A 23,554-nucleotide genomic window follows, 5' to 3' on the forward strand; every position below is an offset into this window, starting at 1 on the left:
CTAGAATAGATATTTGTATACTCATGTTCATAGTAGTTTTATTCACAATCATCAAAAGGTGAAAGCAACCCAAGTGTCCATGGCTGGGATGAATGGATAAGCCAAATGTAGCATATATATCCAATGAAATACTATTCAGCCATAAAGAAGAAAGAACTTATGGTACATGCTACAGCAGATATGAACCTTGAGGACATTGTGCTAAGTGAAATAAGCCAGTCAGGAAAGGACGAATATTGTATGATCCACTCATGAGGTTCCTATGATGCTCTACAAGGCTAAGGGCTGATGAAGTCTGTTCTCTGCCTTCGTACCTCATCTTTTACCACATCCCCACTACTGCCCCTTGGCTTCCAACTATCCAAGTGCCACACTTGATGAAAAGCATCAACAATGTCAAGGAGCCTGGGAGTGGGGGTGGTGTGGTCTTTGCTTGCCAATGAGTCTGCAGCCTGGACTCCTGGTGGCACCCTGACCCTCCACATCTTTCTCTGAAGGGCTCTGGAGTCATGCTAATGATTGGGCTAGGTGAGAGTTTGACCTCTAAGGAAGGAAATCAAAGAGAAAATTCCATTTGCTTTTATTTCTTTCTGGCTGTCCTGATATTTAAGCAGGTATATATTCTGTGTCATTCACAGCTGAAATTCCATGTTAGCCACATTTATAGCTAAAAGGAACATATCATTTTCTGCTGCCAGGTTCTAGCTAAACATTCTACCGGAACAATTAGAACATTAAGTTGTTGTCTACGTGTTTGTAGAGAGCTTTGCCCTCATGGTTTTTCTAACCCTGCTCACTGCATTGAATATGTGCTGCTCAAGATGTTCCGTAGGAGAGTGGTCACCTCCGCCTTGACCTGGTCCCCTTCTGCAGCCCCGCCCGCCCCTCACATCACAGAACACTTCTGCTCTGCCGTCTGCTTGATTTCTGTGATTGTGGCCTGGGCTTTTTCTTTTATGGTGTCCAAGTCCATGTTCTGAAGATTCTGTAACTGCCCCAGAATAGAATCCTTATCTTCTTCCTCCTCATGATCCTCATCTACCATTTTTCGGAGATCTTCGGGCAAATCCACATCATCTCCAGCCATCTGGATTTGGTTCTCATCCATTTCACTCTATGTGGAAAAACAAATGTAGATAGAGAGACCACTCTAAAACAAGCAAACAAACAAATAAACATTAAAAGCAGCAGGAAAACAAAGGTCTGTTGAGGAATGAAGAGGATGGCATGCCTGGCTGTCTCTCAGCAGAGCCTTGGCCTGGTAGCTGTCATGGAGGCTAGAGGTCATGGTTGAGACACCCCTCTTTCAGTGCACTTGGGTGGATCAGAACCTCTAGCACAGTGGTTCCCAGGACCCAGAAGCCTCACCATCATGTAAGAACATGTTAGAAAGACAAATTTTCGGGCTCCACCCCAGACCTAGTGAATCAGATACCCCCAGTGGGGCCCAGCAATCTGTGTTTTAAGAAGTCCTCTCTGTTGTGCTGATGATGCAAAGCTTGAGAATCAGGCACTAACCGGGCTTCGGGCTTCGGGCTTTGGGCTTCAGCAGCCCCAGGCTGTGACACAGTGGCCCTGGCTGATGTGGTTCTGGAGGGTGGAGTTTGGGTTCACAGTGGCCTGACAGTGCTCCCCCATTTTTGTCATCACTCTTGACTGGCAACTTCTACTTAACTATTGCCTCTTCCTTCCCTTCTACTAGATGGGGGCCCCTCATGGGAGCAGAATCTTGTCCACTTCAGCCTTCCATCCTTGGCACCTGGAAGCATGTCTGGCTCCCGCTCAGCATTCATGACTAGTCACAGTTTGCCTTACAATTTCATCTTGTGGTTCTAGGCATGGCTGCCCCCAGATTTCTAAGAGTATGTCACCTAATATCTTTGTTTTGTAATGAGAAAGAAGAATCGAGAGAAAAAGTTTCTCTGGGAAAGGTAAGGGCTGTTGACATCCCCAGATGGCTGCTATGAGATAATTTTCTGAGATCAGGTTGTAACAGGTGCTAAACTGGGCCTCAGGGGAAGATAAGATTTAAGAGAATGTCAGAAAAGCAAATGATAGGACATATCTAAGTAGAATTGAGGACCCACCTCGATATGTTGTGACCAGTCTTAAGTTTGTCACCAAAGCACATGACAAATCATATAAATATAAAATTATCATCTTAGTCTTAATCAGACCACATAGATTTGGTTTTAGAAAGATTTTGACACCTGCTGAGTCCAAGGTGGAGTTCAATCAGCATGTACGGAGAGCATCCCACCCCCTTGCCTGGGTATTTAGTAGTGATAACCATAAACAAATATCGGTTGTCTCCTGGTCCAAATGGTGAGCCAGGGCCATGTGTAAACTTGAGTCTCCATCTCCAAAGTGGGTCTCCGAGGGCCCTTCCCATTCTAACTGTCCAAGGCTCCATATTTCTTCAGCAGATCCTTCAGGAAGCTGGAGGCCACAGCCTTTCCATAGAGCGGCTTCCTGTATTTGTTTCTCTGGGCAGACTAACAGCGAGCCTGACTCTAGAAACAGCTGGACAGGCAGCCTTCTGATGACAGTGCCCCAGAGGCATGGCCCTCACACAGGTCCTCCTGAAGGCCTCTGAGAAGGCCCACTCCCAGCGTCACCTCCCGAGGTCAGAGAAGCCTCTCCTGTACTTAGCCAGGCCTCAGCCCCTCAAAGTGCTTAATGGATTAATTAGTTCCTCGTCAAACTGTTGTGGGGATTAATTAGTTAGTTAATCCCCAGGGGCTCTCAGCCAATCCTCTCTGTCAATTTATTTTTTATTTACCTACCCTAGCAGTTGCCTTCCTGCTGATCACACTCTGGGCAGTTTTGCTGGGAGGAGAGGAGACATGGGATTGCAGCCTGTAGAGTCACAGCTCATGTCAATGAGGGACATCTGTCTTCTCTTATGCTCCCCGAAATAACATGTAATGATTTGAAAAGGCATTCCTGGGAATTCTGACACCCCATCCCTCTAGCTGTTAATAAGATCTCTGCGGATGTCACCAGGCCCTCAGAGGGGGTGGGGGTTTGCACTGGGTCACTGTGACTCCTGCACTCATGGTCAGCCTCATGGGAAGGCCTTGCTCTCTTGGCACCTTACCTCTGGCCTAGGAATGGCCCATTTTTGTTCAATAGGCTTAGCTTTCCTAGAAACCTGGGCCTATTCATTTTCTGTTTGTCACTAGGCCCTCAATTTTGGGAGAAAGCCGCCTAGACACCCAGCTTCCCTACCTCCGTCAGACTCATCCTCATGTTTATGGGACCCAGAGGATGCGCACCGATGGAGGTTCTGGCTCACAACCTGGCCTTCCTTTTTCCAGGTACTGGCTCCATCTCTCCCTGGGTCCCTGTGTGTATGCTTCCCAGACACCTGCCCTATTCTTCAGCCCTAGCAATACCCAGAACAGCAGCTCAGGGTACTCTCAGGATGACAGACCAGGTGCCAAGGCCTGGGCAGGCCCCGGAATGCATTTAGGCAGGGAATTTGGTCCTGGGTAGATAGAGTATGGTCTAAAAGAGTGGTATGGGCTCTGGATAGGCCCATCCCTTTGGCCTTGCAGAATTCTCACCCCATGTGAAGGGGTGTGGCCTGAGAAAAGACAGAGGGGAGCCCTCTACAGCATGGAGCCCAAGGCAGGTGGCCCAGTTATTCAGTCTAAAGGCAGTATTGGGTGCCATGGTTGGTGTGGCTCAGTTGGTTGGAGCGTCATCCTGTCAATCAAAAGGTGGTGGTTCGATACCAGTCAGAGCACATACCTAGGTTGTAGGCTCAATCCCCAATCAGGGGAATGCAGGAGGCAACTGATTGATGTTTCTCTCTCTCTCTCTCTCTCTCTCTCTCTCTCTCTCTCTCTCCCCCCGCCCCCCAATAAAAATAAATAAGTAAATAAATAAAGGCAGTGTTGAGTGTGGTCAGTGGCTGTGGTCAGAGTTCTACAACCACCATCCTTCTAGAACAGTGATGGCAAATCTATGACACTCGTGTCAGAGGTGACACATGAACTCATTTTTTTGGTTGATTTTTCTTTGTTAAATGGCATTTAAATATATAAAATAAATATCAAAAATATAAATCTTTGTTTTACTATGGTTGCAAATATCAAAAAATTTCTATGTGTGACACGGCACCAGAGTTAAGTTAGGGTTTTTCAAAATGCTGACACGCTGAGCTCAAAAGGTTCGCCATCGCTGTCCTAGAAGGACAATACTACTGACTGTCTCTCGGCAGCACAGTTGCTTCTGGTGATATTTCTAGCACTGGAATCCATTTCCTGGGCTGTGGACACCTTATGACTAAGGGTAGGACAGGGCCAGGGAGTGTCTAGAGGACAAAATGACATGCTCTGGAGCCAAGCCTGGCCTCCTGGCCTCATTAGCCCTGGGTCCTCACCAAGTGAGCCAGCTCAGACCTAACAGGCCAAGGGCCAGAGTCCCATTTGTAAGAGGCTGAAGCAGAGGCACACTGCTCTCCTGCAGAGATGGCCTAGGACAGTGGGAAGATCATGAGGTTTGGAGTTAGGAGACCTGGTTCGTGCCCCAGTTCTGTCATTTGCCAACTGCATGACTTTGGGCAAGTCAACAAACATTTCTGGTGAGGGCCCCCTCAGAGGATTATTGAGCAGATTGAATGAGACATGTTGTGAAACAGATTTGTAAACGTCTAAGACTAGGACAAACAGTGTCTGTGGTTATTAATGTTTTAGAGGAAGAAGGGCAACTTGGTATCAAGGTCTCTGCTAAAAGAGTCCCTGGGATAAAGAAGGCATGGACAGAGAAACAGATTGAGGAGGGGGAGGGTATAGGCCCTTAAGAGAAGAATCCGGGACAAAGCAGGCAATTAAGGAGTATAAGTGGGGTTTTCACAGAGGGCCCTGGGCAGCCTTGCCTTCTCCTGTCTAATGAACCGCCCTGCCAATGGGACCTTGTCTACAATACAAACAATGAATGTCTTGTCCAGACTTTCTGCTACCCACTGACAGATCTCAGGTTGGATATTTTGACACTGCTCACACATATAGGAAAGGCAGTCATGCCTCATTACATCCCACAAATGTAAGTGCAATTATAGCCAATATGATTCAGCTCCAGGGAGGGGAGGCTTGGTGCTGAGAACCAAAGCATGCATGAATGAATGAATAAATGAAGGAATGAATGAATGAATGTATAAAGTAACTAGCATACAATTAGGGGACTGACAAGCTACACTGTATTCTTAGAGGTTCTGTTTCAGAGGTCTTCTCATTTCTAGAAATCTTATCAATTTGGGATATTGTTTAATGCAGTTAAGAGCTCATTCTTTTTATGCCAACTGACTAGACTCAGTTTTAATCTCTTGGTTTTTAACCAGATTTATAATCTTTTTAAAAATATATTTTATTGATTTTTTTTTACAGAGAGGAAGGGAGAGGAATAGAGAGTTAGGGACATCAATGAGAAAGAAACATTGATCAGCTGCCTCCTGCACACCCCCTACTGGGGATGTGCCTGCAAGCAAGGTACATGCCCTTGACTGAAATCGAACCTGGGGCCCTTTAGTCCGCAGGCTGATGCTCTATCCACTGAGCCAAACTGGTTAGGGCCAGATTTGTAATCTTGATCACCAAGTACTTAAATAGCTCTATATCGTGCCTTTGTTCTTCTCTATGACTGATTGATGACTTTTCATTGAAAGATAAGCACGACCCTGGATCCAGACTTCCTATGCCCTGGCTCTTGATCAACTGGCCTTCATCTTGTAGCAAACTTGAGATATAATGACAAACTGTCATGGATGGTTATATAGCCCAAAAGCTGAGCAATCATTAGAAGCGTTGTTAGAGTCTAGTCAACCAGCTTGGTGTGTAAGCAAATACCAGTGTGTTGGATGCTAGGTAGCTTTGATTTGTTTTGGGTTTATCTATTTTGGTCTACATCAGCGGTTCTCAACCTGTGGTCGTGGCCCCTTTGGCAGTCGAACGACCCTTTCACAGGGGTCGCCTAAGACCATCCTGCATATCAGATATTTACATTACGATTCATAACAGTAGCAACATTACAGTTATGAAGTAGCAATGAAAATAATTTTATGGTTGGGTCACAACATGAGGAACTGTATTTAAAGGGCCAGAAGGTTGAGAATCACTGGTCTACATGATACCAGACAGCTGGATTAATGGATTTCTTTCATTTTGGTGAGTTGATCTAACATTTGATGTTTATATATTTGTGAGGATCATGGACTTCAACAGTCACCTATCTTCAACAACCACCCCTCACTGCCTCCAGCCCCGGTGACAGAAACCCCTGGTTCCTGTTCTGCCAGAGCTTAGGTGAGTGGGACTATAGAGCAAAGAATACAGCCAGTCAACAAACACCTCCATAGAAAGTAAAAGCGAGCTAAGGAAGGGGGATCTGGGCCAGGCCAGAGGGGAGTAGGCATGAGGATTGTGGGGGCCAGACTCCTGTAGACATTCATCCTTGTTCTGACCAGGGGACCTCGTCTTGCCCTGACATTTACAGACTGAGTAACCGTGGGAAGTCCCTTTCCCACTCTCAGCTGGTGTTCTTATCTATGAAGGGGAAATAATATCTCCCTGCCTTGCAGGGTGCGTGTGAGGGTTAGCTGAGAAAGCTGGTGTGGCTAAGAAACATATATTACATTCCCACTGTGCAGCACCAGGGTCCCAGGATTCTTTCTTCCCTTCTCATGTCCCCTTCGGACTTCGGTCCACAGCTCTTTCAAGGGTGTGAGTAGAAGGAGCAAACTGAACTGGGAGGATGGAAGGAGAAGGAACAGAGGGGCCCTGGCTGGGCCTCTGATGGCCCCTTCAGCAGCCTTCTCCCCCCCTCCCCAAACAACTGCTCAGAAGCAGGAGGTTCCGGTGTCCTGCTGAGCAGCCCCTAATTCAAAGGAGGCGGGCAAAGAAAGGTTCACAGAATCATATCTTTCTTTAAGAGACAAATTTTAAATTCATTTCTAATGGAGCTTTCAGTGTGATACTTTGGAAGACAATTCTATTGATAAACTGTCTTCTATATTCATCTTTATTCAATCTGAACGATGCCCTTAATACAGCAGACAAACAACAGGTGTAACCAAATCGTGGAGCTCAGCAGGGGGCATGACATTATTTTTCAATGACTAACCTAGATTGACAATTCCGTTAATAGGATTAGGGTTCATTGTGGAACTGTTTTCTCTTATTAATTTGGCTTGACTTACATATACATTTTGAATTGGCTAGGAAGAAGGGACACCTTTAAGACATAATCTTGTGGTTTTATTTAAAACATACCACTTCCTCTAGTGGAAGAAATAATGACATCTTAATTATAATGTCAAGGAGCCTTTGCATTTTAATACAGAATTATAATTTTGTATTATAATCTTATGATAGCAAATTCAGGCTTGTTCTTTTCATGAAAATTTATTTTAAAATAACTCTGATGGCAGATAGATTCTTTCTGCTGTTTTTTATACTTTGTTCTTTGGGTATAGTCCTCCCCTCCCCCCGCCTCTTTTTCCCAATAACATCAATCATAGCAAACCTTTTGCAAAGGTGTGTGTGTGTGTGTGTGTGTGTGTGTGTGTGTGTAACTTTCACATGCCAGGATCCATACAAGGCATCGAGATAAAGGTGAAAAACTGAGCCCCTTTTTGTTAAGCAGCACAGTGTAGTTGGTGAGAATATTCAGGGTGGAAAAGGCTTAAGAGACATACTCAGGTATTACAGGATCAAGGAGGAGGATGGGTAGAGAGATCTCAGGGAAGGTTCTGGAAGAAATGGCACTAGACCAAAGTCTTACAGGAGGGAAGGGGACCACAGGAATAGGGTATAGAGAACAAAGTGGGAAGAAAGTACAGTCCAGGCAGGGAGTGGCACGAGGCTGGAAAGACAGGAGCCACATCATGGGGCCAAGGGGTTTGACTTTATTCTAAAAAGTCATGGTAAGTCTCTCTCTCTCTCTCTCTCTCTCTCTCTCTCAAAAGGGAGAAACAGGATCAGATTTGCCTTTTGGAAACTTCACTGACATTTTAAGAGGAGCAAGACTCAAAGTCAAAAAGCTACTAAAGAGCTGTTGAAATAAAAGAGGTGAGGAATGATGAGGCCTGCACTTGGGATGGAATTGAGAATTGTTTAGGAGGTGAAATTAGTGTGACGTGATTATTTGCTGGAGAAGGAGGAAGAGTTAAGACTTCCGGTTTTCGGAGGGACGGTGTAGAAAAGTGTAGGGCTCGGGGGCTCGCCAAGGTGAAGCCAACAGGAAGCTTGGTTTAAGGGATAATGAAGGACTCTATTCTGGAGATGAAGTTTGAGGAGCCCCAAAGAGAGGTGACAGTTAGGGAGAAGGTGTGGGATAGAAGTCTGCACAGCAACACACACATAGGCGGTGGCTGGAAGCAACAGCAAAGTGTAGCCATCTGGGGAAAATGTTTGACTGGAGAGGGAAAAGAGCAGACGGAGGGAGCACCCTGAAATATCTGCAAATTTGGGGTGGACAGGGGAGGGTTAGCCATGAAGAAGACAGAGGAGAAATAGTTTGAGGAGAATGAGAACCAGAGAGTGGTGTCCAGAAGCTGAGAGAGGGCTTCAGGGAGGAAGCGGTGACCAGTGCCTAACAAAAGGAAGAGAAACAAAAAGATAATGGAACCATTTGACCAAGTGTCTGAAGGAGGAGTTTCAGCAGGACGATGGCAACCAGTCAATTAGGGAGGACACCCAGAGAGCACATTAACTCTGTGTGTTTCCTAAGAGAGGAAAACCTGAATATACAGGATTAATGGACTGAGATCCAAGCCCAATGTGAGCATCACGGCTTGCCGTAGCATCTGAGGCCCTTTAATTACTGGTGATTTGAACACCAGAGGAAAACAGCAGAGCGGACGTAGACATGAGCATGATCATGGCCGATATGTTTTCTTAGATGTGCTGCAGATGCTGCCGTTTGATCACTGCACTCATCTGACTCCTTGCGTCATTACTGCAATTAAATGTGGTCACCAGAAGACATGAGTATGACACATGGGGTTGTCACTGACAGTAAACAACAACCTCAGAGAGGAGGCCTTTTATAGTTTGTCTCCTTCCCGCAGCCCAAGTTTCCTTTCCCTACTCAGCAACCCAGTGACAACATTCTTTCCCACAGAAAACAGCCGCCAAATAACTTAGAAAATATAGTGCTGATCCCCAAAAGTGACATTGTTATCCTCATTATACCCGACAGCTCCCGGGAAGACATATTCCTCAGGTCTGCTCTCTACTGGGCCTGCAAAAGGGGCCCAGAACCACCTCTTCTGGCTACACAACCACGGACAGGCGTGACCCTGAGGAATTGTGAATGAGGCACCCCAGTTGTCCCTGGTTAGCAGGGGGACATGTTGAGTGTGCCAGCTCCCGGAGGACTGTTGATACTATTAGTGTGGTGGCTTGCCCAACAGGGACTTTATAAGATGGTCCAGGGCTAAGAATTCTGCAAACCTCGAGAGAGGGGAAGGTTGTTATTAGGAGCCCAATAAGGCCTGGGTGACCCGCTCCTTCTGCCCAGTGCCTTTTTTCTTGTTAGACAGTTGTGTTCAGTTCTCAACTCTACCATCCTGGGTGGAGAAACACAGGTTAGAGAGGTTGTGGAGGGCAAGGGCATGAAAAATACCAGGAGAATAAGGAGACCCAAGGCCCGGTTGTCATAGTAAGATTTGTGGTCTTGGGGAAGATCACATGAAATTCAATTTACAGGAGTTTTATGGCTATGCATTGAATGTACACCTATGTCATGTGCTTTTCTGTAGATAAAACGTAAGTTCAATAAAAAAAGAAGTAACAGCCCTAACCGGTTTGGCTCAGTGGATAGAGCATCAGCCTGCGGACTCAAGGGTCCCAGGTTCGATTCCGGTCAAGGGCATGTACCTTGGTTGCAGGCACATCCCCAGTAAAGAGTGTGCAGGAGGCAGCTGATCAATGTTTCTCTCTCATCAATGTTTCTAACTCTCTATCCTTCTCCTTTCCTCTCTGTAAAAAATCAATAAAATATATTTAAAAAAGAAAAGAAAAGAAATAACACCCAGGCACTGGGGTGAAGGAGCCAAAGTGCCATGGTGGCTCAGGAACCCACACCTGCTCTAGGAAGAGACAGAGAGGGAGAGGAGAGGGTTTCCGGCGTGCTCCCCAGATGTCCCTGCCTAGCCCACAGGTTATTGCTGTCTGTTAATAACAATGCCATTTGCCTTATGGACGACTTTTGATCACCATTTAGAAAAAATAGTCATCACACTGTACATTGCAGCCCAGGGCCTCTTTTGCTTCTAAATGAAAGGTTGTCCCTTGACCCCCTTCACCCATTTTGCCCACCCAACCCTTGCTTCTGGCAATCTGTTCTCTCCCTCTATGAGCTTGTTTTTTTAAGACTACACACATGAGTGAGATCATACAGTGTTTGTCTTTATGTGACTTATTTCACTTAGCATAATGCCCTCAAGGCCCATCCACGTTGTCACAAATGGCAGGACTTCCTTCTTTTTCATGGCCTAATAATATTCCATTGTATATACGTCACGATGACCATTTTTAATTGCAGTAATGAGGGGAGTAATCAATTAAGTACAGGAATCAAGGTGCCCCCATGAAGGAGATTTATGTCGTGACTTGGGCATCTGTTGTCCCATCTCCACCCTAAGCAGTTTCTCACTGGCCCAGGCCTCTGTCCACCCCCTGCTGCTCTAGGAGGGTAACATTGGCTGGTCAGCCCCTCATTCCTTTCCCTCCAGTTCACTGGACACATTGCCATGGACTGGAGTTTTCCTAATCACCATAATGCCCCTGGGCACTGCCTAGCCTTCCAGGGCCTCCCTGGCCCTCAGGGGTGCATCCAGGAAATGAAAACCTGCACTGTAAATCCCTATGGTTTCCAGATGGCACTCGAGGGTTCTTTTGCAGAATCAGAGGAAGACCTAACATCACACCCAGTTCTGTAGTAGCAGCAGCATGAGCCCCTCCACATACATGGATTTGACACAGCATGAGATCAAAGCATGGCATTTAGGCCCTGGGAAATGGCTATCCCCACTCATCTTTCCCCCTAAGTCATCTCCTCTCAAGGTTGCATATGCCAATTCCACAAGTACTGTCAGTCTTTCAAGACCCCTGGCTTCCCTGATTGCTGTGGAGACAGCTAAAACCTCCATCCTGGCATGCCGTGTATGGGAGGGTCCCGCTGCTCAGATGCCCCCCTCCCACCTGTCCCCACCCAAGTCCCTCATGCGTGCTGCACCCTCCTGCTTTGTGACAGCTGCTCCTAGGAGGGCCCGCCAGGCTCTTCCAGGCTTGCTAGCACAGGCACTTCAGAATAAAGTGTGCAATCAAAAGAATGGACTTCAAAAAAAAGCGACCCTCAGCCATTTATTTCTGTTCCTCACCAGCACCACTGTCCCTGCTACAACGCAAGGTCCCTGGTCCCTGAGGAAGGACTGAAAACAGTCACAGCGAGGGTGCATTACCCGGGGCTGCCTGTGCCCGCTGCGACTGGGGACACCAGGGGGCGCCAGGGGCCCGGATTCCTGTCCCGCGCAGCTGCCGCTACTGTGGGCTCCTAGCGGAGCCAGGGTCTGGCTGGGACAAGAGTGGTCATTCTGCACAGACAGGAAGCCGCAGCCCGAGGTGTGATGTCTGATGGGGGGTAGGAGGCGGATGTTGGGGGGGGGTGTGGGGGACTGGAGACTGGAAAACGTGGCTCTCCCCCAGCGCCCCTTTCTAGCCTAGAAGCTATTGAAGGCCCACTGCACCCAGAGCCTCAATGGGGCGTGTGGGAGGGAAACTGTAACCTGTGTCAGCCACGAGGCAGAGGAAGTGTCCAAGTGGGGGCTGGAGGCAAATGCAAGGTGCTGTGTTGAGGTTGGGGCGTTCGCCACATCTGGGGATAACTGGACAAAGTGGAACATGATGGATCATATCCCCCCCCAAAAGCAGTAGTTGTATTATTAGTATTTTTAGTATTTTCTACACCATAGGCAAATTCTTGAAGCATTGTGTGTAGAACCCATCTTGACAAAACACAGCCATAGCTAAGGTGGCCCAGGAGGCCCCCACCTGACAGCAAACTCTGCAGCGAAGGATTAAGTCTCATCTCTCTATTTGGATTGTATTGGAATTTAGTCCTTGACTCACAGGTCTGTGGTCAAGCTGTCAGACAACACAGAAGAAGGAAAAGGGATGTGACTGGCTGCTGGGGGTGGCATTCCGTGACACTTCACTGAAATAGTGACCAGTACAGGTTGTCTGTCCCTAAGGTCTTCATGCAGTTTTAAGCCACGTGGTACTGAAAACTGCACTAAACTTTTGGGACGCCTGGAATATTAAGAAGAGAAAGAGACGGTGTTCAAATCCTTTCTCAAGTCACTCTTTTTCTTTTTTAAAAATATATTTTTATTGATTTTTTACAGAGAGGAAGGGAGAGGGATAGAGAGTTAGAAACATCGATGAGAGAGAAACAGAGAAACATCGATCAGCTGCCTCCTGCACACCCCCTACAGGGGATGTGCCCACAACCAAAGTACATGCCTTTGACCGGAATCGAACCTGGGACCCTTGAGTCTGCAGGCTGACACTCTATCCAGTGAGCCAAACTGGTCAGGGCAAGTCATTCTTTTTCATGGTTGAGAGGCCTAAGTTCCAATCCTGGTTGTCACTCAATAGCTGTGGGTTTTTAACCTCCCTCACTCCCACCCCCACCCCAGCGGCTGCAGTTTCCTTGTGTTAAAAGTGGCGTTAGTTTCCTACATGAACTCAAAGGCCTCGTTCAGGGTTAATGAAAATATCAGGTGAGGTCTCATAAGCATGATGAATTTGAAACAGTACAGAAAAGGGGCTATATGAGCACAGGTGAATCATGCAATGAAAGATTCTGGACTCCACTGTTAGCCATTTATCAACTTTGTCATAGTTCCTTCCATTCCCGACCCAGCTGGCTTTGGGGAGCAGTACCCTAGGCCCGTGGTCGGCAAACTGCGGCTCGCGAGCCACATGCGGCTCTTTGGCCCCTTGAGTGCGGCTCTTCCTAAGCCTTAGGAGTACCCTAATTAAGTTAATAACAATGTACCTATCTATATAGTTTAAGTTTAAAAAATTTGGCTCTCAAAAGAAATTTCAATCGTTGTACTGCTGATATTTGGCTCTGTTGACTAATGAGTTTGCCGACCACTGCCCTAGGCAATTATAGTCGCCATCACTCCCCAGGGCCTGGCCCTCTCCAGGGAGGATATGAATGTGCAGATTTCACGGCTGTAATTCTTTCCTCTTCCCATAGTTTCTGTTGGAGAGGCTCTTGTCCCAGATCCTAGCTTGGCTCAGAGATGTGGGAATTATTTTTCTCTGAAGAGCATCAAAACCCTGCTGCTAAGCCTGAAGGGGCTAACCCCGAGGATCGGGAAATGAACAAGACCACTGGCTCACCACCAAGGAAGAAACCAATCAAAAGCTCTGATTCTTGAGGTTCAGAGACCTCGAGTTGCTGTATTGTTTATAATGTCAGTGCGCTTGCCCATGGTCTCCAAGTCCCCTGGTTGTTATTATGTGCAATAATAAGAGCTATCATATATTGAGCTCTTTCCATTAGTCAGGCACTGTACTAGGCTCTTTACATTATACAGGGCTGGGCAAAAGGAGGTTTACAGTTGTGGGTGTGCAAAACAGAGCTTATTCTTGTATTATTATCTATTAATTATTGTATTGTTTTCCATACAAACAACTGTAAACCTACTTTTGCCCATCCCTATTTTATCACAGACAAAAACCTTGTAAAGTAGGTATCATTGCCCCATTTTATAGGTGGGGAAGCTGAGGCTCAGATAGTTTAGAAGCCCCCTGAGGTTGCACCGTGTCAGAGTGGCAGAGCCAGAATTGAAACCCATTTCTCATTATATCCCACAGAAGGACAGCAGAGCAGCTGACAAAAATAAATCCTTAAAAAGTCCCACCTTTGTGGAAGAGACATGGCCTGTTGGCTGTGTGTGTGTTTGTGTGTGTGTGTTTGTGTGTGTGTGTGTGTAATTTCTGCTTCGTTCCAAACAAGATTTGTGATGCTTAATCAGATATACCCAAGGCAGGAGGCAGGAGCTCCAGTTCAGCAGCGTAAATCTGAGTCAGGCATCCTGCCTGCGGTGTGTGTGTGTGGGGGACCATAATGCTGAACAGCAGTGACACCCCAGGGAGCACCAGGAAACCCACCAGACACTGGGAGTGGAAGGGACAGTGTTTAGAAACGCTCCACTCTTCCACAATGCAAGCGCGATGGGGAAAAGTACTTGTTAAACCGAAATACAGGGCACAAAAAGCAAGGCATTCTTTTCAAACTTCGTTGGTCTCAAAGGCAAATGAGTTCAAATGTCATTGGGAGTTTTCCCGTTCTGGGTCCTAGGGGTCAATCTCTCCTCAGGGTAGGTCTATTTAACCCTTTGGTGACTTCAGCAGTGATCTTGCATGGACAGTGCGGCGTGTCTCCCTTTGTTTCCTTGCTTGTCGCTTCTGAAGTCAGCTTTCGGGGATCTGCAGGAGACCCACTGGGGGAATAGGTTTAGTGGCTCTCATCCCAGGGGTGGGGGTGGGGTGGGAGGACCATGTACTTTGGAGGATCTTCCTCTCTGGTTTCTCCAGATGGAAGATGTTCTCGTAGGGAGCGTGCACCTCCGGAACGTGAAGTTGAACACCGACCTAGAGTCATTTAGAGGAGCTGGGCGATCCCTAGGAGGGGGAATGTCTGAGCCAGAGGAGCTAAGTGCTGGGCCCTCTGTCACCCATGCAGGCCTGGAAGAGTGCGTCTGAGCCCTGCCGCACCTGTCACCACATCCTCTTCCCTCCGCTCCACCAGTGAAATAAAAACAGATGTGCAGTAGATGCACTGTGAATAGCTTGGTCCTCTCAGCCAAGACAGGTAGGATGGAGCCAGCTGATGACCAGCCCCGCCACATCATTCCCAAACAGAAGCAACCAATCATTCCTTTGACATCGAGGCAGAGTATTAAAGAATTTGGGCCCCGGGCTCTGCCCTTCCGCTGTGTGGCCTTTGGGAGGAGGGGACTTTCTCTGGGCCTCCATTTCCCCTAATGAAGGAATGAGCCTGCTCACAGAACTGAGAGGAGGAAATGAATTGACACATGCAGAGCACTTGGCACAGTGCATGCACTTAGAGCTCAATGAATGGCAGCTGTGATCATTGGCCTCATTATGAATTTATATATAGCCGTTCTAGAGTCTTTAGGTAAATTTTCATTAAAATGTCATCTGTAGGTGTTCCTTTTGTTGAGTGGAAATGGAAGTTTATAGAAGCAGAATGACTGGGATCCAGTCTTTATGAACTCCTAGTTTAGTGCTCTTTTCACTATACCATGCCTTGGTTATGTTTGGTTATGTTTGGTTATGTTTGGTTATACATATATACACATACACATACATATACATACATATATTAGTATACTAGAGGCTCAATGCACAAAATTCGTGCAAGGAGCTTGGCCCTTGCAGCCCCAGCTGCCTCAGCCGGCCCTCACAGCCCCTCACAGCCCCGGCTTCGTCTGGAAGGTCGTCTGGACAGTCGTTCTGCTGTTTGGTCTAATTAGCATATTAGCTCTTTATTATATAGGATATACACACATACATATAATTTGTATTTATGTGTGTGTGTGTATGTGTGTGTGTGTGTGTGTGTGTGTGTGTATATATATATATATATATAATGTATATATATATATATAATGTATATATACAGTAATTCCCCCCTTATCCATGGTTTCACTTTCCGTGGTTTCAGTTAACCACAGTCAACCACAGCCCAAAATATTAAATGGAAAATTCCAGAAATAAACAATTCAGACATTTTAAATTGTGTGTTCTTCTGAGTAGTGTTATGAATTCTCACACTATCCTGCCCAGTCCTGCCTTGTACATGAATCATCCCTTTGTCCAGTGTCTCCACACTGTTTATACTCCCTGTCCTTAGTCACTCAGTAGCCGGCTCGGTTATCAGGTGGACTGTCGTGGTATCACAGTGCTTGTGTTCAAGACACCCATATTTTACTTAAAAACACCATATTCACATGACCTTCATTACAGTATATTATTATAATTGTTTTATTTTATTATTATTGTTGTTAATCTTTTACTGTGTCTAATTTATAAATTAACTTTATCATGGGCATGTGTGTATAAGAAAAACTTAGTATATACAGTACACAGTTTGCAGTATTCGCGGTTTCAGGCACCCACTGGGGGTCTTGAAACATATCCCCTGTAGATAAGGGAGGATTACTGTATACATATATTCATGACCATGATCCTTTGCTGATTATCAAACATTCTCCATTTTTAATTATGTAAGAAATGGTTGGAGGCAAGGTAGAGGAGGGTGGGGGTAAGGGGGAGAGATCAACCAAAGCACTTGTATGCATGCATGTAAGCCTAACCAATGGACACAGACACGGGGGGGGGGGGGGGGGGGGGGGTATAAGTGGGGGGGGTGGGGAGACAAGAGACAATGGGGGGATAAGGACACATATGTAATACCTTAATCAATAAATTAAAAATAAAAATAATAAAGTTAGCATTATAGATTGCAAAAATAAATAAAATAAAAATGTCTTTTTATGCAAAAAAAAAAAAGAAAGAAAAGAAATGGTTGGATGTGTATTGTGTTAGGAGTGTCTCACCTTTGGAAGTCTGTACTTTTCTCTGAGATGAACTCGGAGGCATGCCCTCTCTGCCTTTTTTTGTGTAAATGAAGCATCTCTTTCCATCCTAAAAGGAAAAGAATAGAAGAAAGTATCAGAGGGTGTAGAGCAGTGGTTCTCAACCTTCCTAATGCTGCGACCCTTTAATACAGTTCCTCATGTTGTGGTGACCCCCCCCCCCCAACCATAAAATTATTTTTGTTGCTACTTCATAACTGTAATTTTGCTACTGTAAATATCTGATATGCAGGATGTATTTTCATTATTACAAATTAAACATAATTAAAGCATAGTGATTAATCACAAAAACAATATGTAATTATATACGTGTTTTCCGATGGTCTTAGGCGACCCCTGTGAAAGGGTCGTTTGACCCCCAAAGGGTCGCGACCCACAGGTTGAGAACCACTGGTGTAGAGCTAAGGAGTTCAGACCTGTGCTCAGAGGAGCCAGACATGGGGCTACACCTTCCAGTCCCACTGCCCTCAGACGTGGGGATGGGTTGTGGGAGCTGCATTTCTAACAAGCTCCTGAGTGACTTTCCAGCCAACTAAAACATCCAGAACTGGGGGTGCTTTGGAGGCACGTGGCATTGGGGTTGTAATATAAAGCCATTTCCCTTCCTTGTCACCCCCCACCCCCCAGGGGTGTTCCCTTCCCTGTTTGAAAGGAGGCAGCCCTTCAAAGTGAGACTGATTGCGTACTGCTCTGGGGACCACCTACCTGGACTTGTGATTATGCTGGTTTGAAATAACCTCCCTTGCTTATGATCCCGACAGAGGCAGACACCTTTGGGAATATCTGCAAAGTTCACAATACCACCTCCCCTCCCTGTCCACAGGAGTGTATTCCTGGGGCTAAATTTACACAGATGGCCCTGCCCTCTAGCTGGATCGGATTGGACTAAACTGGGTAAATGAAACCTCTTCTCTGGGAATTTGGCTGGAGCTGGTGGCTGGAGCTGTGACAGGTGAACATGGAGGCCATCGGCTGTTTTCCATGGGTCACCTGGTCTGGGTAATAGACTGAGGAGAGAGCTCCCTGCTGAGAAGGAAGAGCAGAGCTGCCTTGTGAGATAGAAGCAATGGTGAGGGATGGAAAAGAGTGCTAGTGGCTTCCCAACAGCTCTTTGCGTCTTGATTTAGGTCCAGGTGGGGCCTGATGGGATTTCTGCTCTTGGGTTTGGGGAAGCATCTTTGCATGAAGCACTATTTGCATTAAAACAAACTGTTTCATTTTCAGGTGGCTAAACTGATTCCTATTCTCAAATTCAAGTTTTGAAATCATCTTAACCATGACGTGGAGGCCTGACTGCCGGAAGGGCTGGGTCTGAAGCACTCAGATTAAACTGCTCAGCACTGGGCCCTGGGCTCAGGCACCCCCTGAACCCACTGCCCACCACAAAATGTCAGGCCTGAAATAGGCAGGCAGGAGGGAGTACTGGGTTCAATCTTCTAGTTTGGGAGAGGGAAACAGAATTAAATGACTTATCTAAGACATCAGTGACTTGTGGCATGGGCAGAAGCAGGTTTTTTTGTTCCTCCCAATATTTTATTATAAAAAATTTCAAACATACAGAAAAGTTAATGGACTTTTACAGTGAAACTCATGTACTCACCATCTAGATTCTACAATGAGCATCTTACTAAGACATGTTTTATCACATATCTACCCCCCCTCTAACCATTCATTTATCCATCTTATTTTTTGATGCATTTCAAAATTGTAGAAATCAGTACTCTTTCCCCCACTGCAACATGCATGACCATTAATTATAGTTATGTCTTTGCTTATAGTTTTATTACCTACTTACCATCTATCATCTATCTATCTACCTACCTATCTATCTTTGTTCTATTGATTCTGTTTCTGTATAACACAAACTCCTATTAAGATATAAAAAACATATGGTCACCTGAGCACATTCCCTCATCCCCATTCCCAATCAACACCTACTCCCACTGTGTCCTTGCCATCTTAGATTGGTTTTGCCTGCTCTAGAACCTCACATAAATGTGACCATACACTATGCCTTCTTTTGTGTAAGGCTTCTTTCATTTAGCATAAAAAATTTTTGAGATTTATCCAAGTTTTTTATTTATCAGTTTGTTCCTTTTTATTATTAAGTGTATTCTACCATATGAATATATCACGTTTTTTTTTTCATCCTGCTGCTGATGGACACCTGGGCTATTTCTGGTTTGGGGCTACTGTGAATGAGGCTGCTATGAGCATTTTTGTACAAATCTTTTTGTGAGCATGTATATTCATTTCACCTAGGTAATATCTAGGCATGGAATTACTAAGTGATAGGGTAATTTGGTTGACTAAGTGTAGTTTTATTAGAAACTGTCAGACCTTTACCCCAGTGGTTATACGCTCATACATCTCATCAACCAGAAGAATTCTATCACACTTAGGCCAACTTTTGGTATTGTGTCTTTTTAATTTTAGCCATTTTGGTATGTGTGTAATGGTACCTTACTGTGATTTTAATTTTCATTTCCATGATGACTAATGATAATGGGCTTTTTTTTTTTTCCTATGTATTCATTGGCCATTTGTATATCTTTGTGAAGTACTTGTTCAACTTTTTTAAAAAAGTATGTTTTTACTAATTTCAGAGAGGAAGGGAGAGGGAGAGATAGAAATATCAATGATGAGAAAGAATCATTGATGGACTGCCTCCTGCATGCCCCACACTGTGGACTGAGCCCACAACCCAGGCATGTGCCCTGACCAGAACTCGAACCATGACCTCCTGGTTCCTAGATTGATCCTCAACCACTGAGCCATGCTGGCCAGGCTAGAAATTATTTTTACATTCTAGATCCCAGTACTTCATCAGACATGTTTTGCAAATATTTTCTATATTTGCGGCTTGCCTATTTATTTTCTTAATGGTGTCTTTTGATGCACAGAAGTTTTTAATCTTGACATCAAATTTATCACTTAAAATTTGTATGGTAATTGCTTTCAGAGTCATGTTTAAAAAATCTCTGCCTACTTCCAAGTTGCAAAGATAGTCTATGCTTTTTTCTAAGTGCTTTTATAATTTTATATTTTGGTCTGTGATGCATATCAAAGTTCAAGTTACAAGCATTACTGTAGCAATTGTACCATAGCTAAGATAAAGGGACATTTTAATGTAATTAAGAGACATGGAGGGATAAGCAGATAGCTGTTTTATTTAGACTTTTCCAAATGTTTTCTGTTTAGGTGTAGACTTCTTTCAGTATTAATGTTATCAGTAGTGAAAAAAACCTGAAGATAGAAGTAAAATAAAAACGAATGTGCAGTAGAGTGCATTGTTAGGTAGATTTCAGATTACAATTAGTGGAGTCAATCTCACAACTTTTCTAAAATGACAAGGACAGGTTTAGAAGGTTTCTATTTACTAGTATTCATTTTAATGATTGCATGTACTATGATGTCTATAGCTCTCTCTACCTGAAACTTGTGATGAACCATTTTGATGCCCACTTCTTTATGTTGTATTTTTGGCAATGAAGCTCTTGAAAACTCAAGCAATGTACTATGGACTAGAAGTCATGGTTCTTGCCATGGAGAAGTAGGCTGGTCCCATTGTCTCATTAATATTTCTTACATTAGATGACTACATAAATTTATAACACACACACACACACACACACACACACACACACACACAGAGTAGCTGGCAAATAACCCAATCCAATAAATAACAAATCATATGGGTGTTTTGGTCTTTGATCTGTCCAGATATAAAATTAAGGAAAACCAGGACATTAGTTAATCAAACAGATGCCATATCTGTGAGCAGATTTATTACTGAGACATATTAAATATTTTAAAAGATCAGGTGTATAGTCTAAATACCCAACCATTTTGCCCAGCCGGTATGGCTTGGTGGTTGAGCACTGACCTATGAACCAGGAGGTCACATGGTTCAATTCTCGGTCAGGCACATGCCCAGGTTGCAGGCTCATCCCTGCTGGGGGATGTGAAGGAGGCAGCCGATCAATGATTCTCTGTCTTCATTGATGTTTCTATTTCTCTCTCCCTCTCCCTTTCTCTGTGAAATCAATCAATCAATAAATACCTGACAATTTTCCTTTTATAAGCCCACTTGAGCTGAGAATTTGGTGCTATTGTTCTATTTCTATTTCTTTATCATACTTGTTTTTTTTACATGCCATAGGAAAAACTAGACAATATTCAAGGAATGCTGCTTTATTTATTTATTTTTTTTGCCCAAGCATTATCTTAGCATCAACATCACTTTTGTGGTTGTATTTACTTTTTAAAGCTGATTTTCATTTACTGCAGAGTCAAGCATAATACCAGTCTAGATAGTTTCTAAGCCATGATTTCTTTCAGAAAAAATACAATAGACAAGGTTTCCATTAAATGTAGGTCTTTGTACTTAGTTTCCTCCAGGTCATTAACCTTATCACTTATAATCACCTTAGCAATAGGACTTAGGCAACTCTTATGTAACTGATCATTAGCAAAATAGCCATAGTGGCAAAAATATTTTTCTTTTGTAACATATACTGAACATTGAACCTCAAGATCAATGTTTCAATTCTTACTTGATTACTAAAAGACTCTTAAATTGATTCAACCTTGAACTTAAAAAAATTACATATAGATTGCACTTATTTAAAGATCAGTCTTTTGTAGTGAAAAATTGTTGGTGATATTCACATTCCATAATACACAACTAAAATATTATAAATATCTTATTTTTATTACATTTTATATAGCCATCAGAATGTCCTTAATTTTTGGAGGTATATGGCTGAATAGGGGTGAAGTATGATGATTCCTGTAATTTTCTTTAAAAGTTGTTCTATCTATCTATCTATCTATCTATCCATCCATCCAACTAATCTATCTATAAGCAAATATGTTATAATATCATATGCTCTGGCCAGTGTGGCTCAGTTGATAGGAGCATTGTCCCATATATCGAAAGATCACAGGTTCGATTCTTGTCAGGGCACATGCCAGTTGGTTTGCCTGCAGGAGGCAACAGATTGATGCTTCTCTCTCACACCAATGTTTTCCTCTCTCTCTTCCCTCCCCTCTCTAAAAATATCAATGAAAGTATCTTCAGGTGAGGATTTAAAATCTATAATAGGTATATATGGGTATTCATTATACTGTTCTTTTTCTGTATCTTTAAAATTTTCATAATACACAGCCCACAAATTTATTCATAGTCTGAAAAGCAAGTCACGTTGTGCTTTCTAGGCTTTTATTTGCAACATGTGAGATCAAGATCGCTGCACTAGATGTTCTTTAAGGCCCTCTTCCAGGTGCCAAGTCTGAATTCTTACAATTTGAAAGCTTTCTACGTGCTAGGAGGGTGAATTTCAGAAAACCGATAAAGATAGGCTCACATTTTTTCATGCGAATATTTAAATTGAGGTTGATTACAACGTGCCCCGATCAGAAAGTGTTAAGCTGCTTAAAAATAGCATATAGATTCACTTTTTTTCATTTCTATTCACGCAGGTAGGATATAGTAACTGCTGATGCTACAAAACTGTTCACTTTAGCAGAACACTTTCACAAGGTTGGAGGCAGACAGACAGCACAAAGGCATCTACAGAGCAAAGAGAAGGATACTAGGGAACTGGTGAAGGTAAGGCTGGCAGGAACTCCGTTTTGTTTTTAAAGGGAAATGAAGTAGCAGGTACTCACTTATCCTCGATCATTTGCTTCTGATATTCCTCATATTCCTCTCTGGTCATCCCTTGAGCTGCGGCAGCATCCGAGGTCCCTCCTTCTTCTTTATTTTCTTCAGACCTGCCACCAAATCCTAAATTCTTTACCTGGTTACTTATCATAGTTTTCATAAAGAAAGCCATTGTTTCTGCTGCAGAAAAAGAAACCCAAAAACTCAGACTAAACCTGAAGAAGAGAAAAAAGACAAACTCTCCAAATATCTTCAATGACAGCCAGGCCTTTAAGAGCAAAGGGCTTTGCAGGGCCTCATGTCCTCAAGGGCGTCCTGATGGAGAAGAGTGGTTTGCAGCTGTAAGCTGGATTAGAGGCGAGCTACCTCGGATGCAGGGGCAGATGGTTCAGATTATGGAAGCCTACAATCAGATGGAACCAACTACTTTCTGAATTAATACACTAAGCTAATTTCAGAGGGAAAAATCCTTCCCATTTTCTACCCTCCCTCCTCACCCACTTCTAAGTTTTATATTATGCTAAGCACATCCAGAGTTCTTCAATTAAATTAGTCTGACATTAAATGGCTGTAGTGCAATTTCCACATTCTAGCCCAGAGCATGTCCTATTGAAAAGTGAGTCCAATGAGACTCAAAACCCAAAATGCTTCATTAAGCAAAAATAATCCGTTGATCCATCATTTTATGTTATTGGACTTTGTGCTATGCAAGGATTTGCCTTTGACTTGCTTGGATTCTGTCCTGCTTCGGTGGTTACTGTGTCCCATACATAAACACTTAACTGGGGCAAGTCCAAAGGGACTGCCAGTGGGTCCTTAATTTACATCTGGAAGGTTCTCCCAGCCTTCTGCACTGAAATGGTGCACGCTTGCATGGAAGTGATGCTCTGGAGACTTTCGGTGCTCCCATCCTGAGGGTAGGGACGCATAGGTCACATCATTGATGTGATGGGTCGCCTTCTCTTACATACAGTCCACTTTCTGGGTGCTCTTTAAGCTCAGTGGTGTACAGTACTTGGAGAAAACCTTTGACAATGTCTAGTCATACAGCAGATTCTCAATGGTTCTGGTTTTCCTCAGGTCAAGGGAGGAATCTAGTACAGCTAAGACTTTACTCTACATTAGTATCTTTCTAATTAAAGCATTCCAAAGCAGGGGTGAGGAGGAGATGTAGGCTA

The 23,554-nt window shown here is 44.2% G+C and overlaps 1 protein-coding gene across 1 annotated transcript; it reads right to left on the bottom strand.

Annotated features, from left to right (window-relative positions):
• Positions 1-70: 70 nt before the first annotated feature.
• On the bottom strand, positions 71-22,548 carry CPLX4 (complexin 4). The gene is made up of 3 exons (XM_070421532.1): positions 22,382-22,548; positions 16,670-16,757; positions 71-1,114 (listed from the first exon to the last, which is right to left on the bottom strand). The coding sequence occupies exons 1-3, from the start codon at positions 22,546-22,548 to the stop codon at positions 887-889; spliced, it is 483 nt and encodes a 160-aa protein (XP_070277633.1). The 3' UTR covers positions 71-886.
• Positions 22,549-23,554: the final 1,006 nt, after the last annotated feature.

This window comes from Myotis yumanensis, unplaced genomic scaffold (genome assembly GCF_028538775.1).
Source record: "Myotis yumanensis isolate MYYU_CA2020_CCGP unplaced genomic scaffold, mMyoYum1.0.hap1 SCAF_7, whole genome shotgun sequence".
NCBI classification, from domain to species: domain Eukaryota; kingdom Metazoa; phylum Chordata; class Mammalia; order Chiroptera; family Vespertilionidae; genus Myotis; species Myotis yumanensis.

Bases quoted from the DNA above. Each gene is read 5' to 3' on its own strand.
- CPLX4 (XM_070421532.1), bottom strand. From the start codon at position 22,548: ATGGCTTTCTTTATGAAAACTATGATAAGTAACCAGGTAAAGAATTTA. The intron at 16,758-22,381 runs GTGAGTACCTGC...TTTTCCTTTTAG, and splicing joins AAGCAAATGATCGAGGATAA to GATGGAAAGAGATGCTTCAT. The intron at 1,115-16,669 runs GTGAGACACTCC...TTTTCCACATAG, and splicing joins AAAAGTACAGACTTCCAAAG to AGTGAAATGGATGAGAACCA.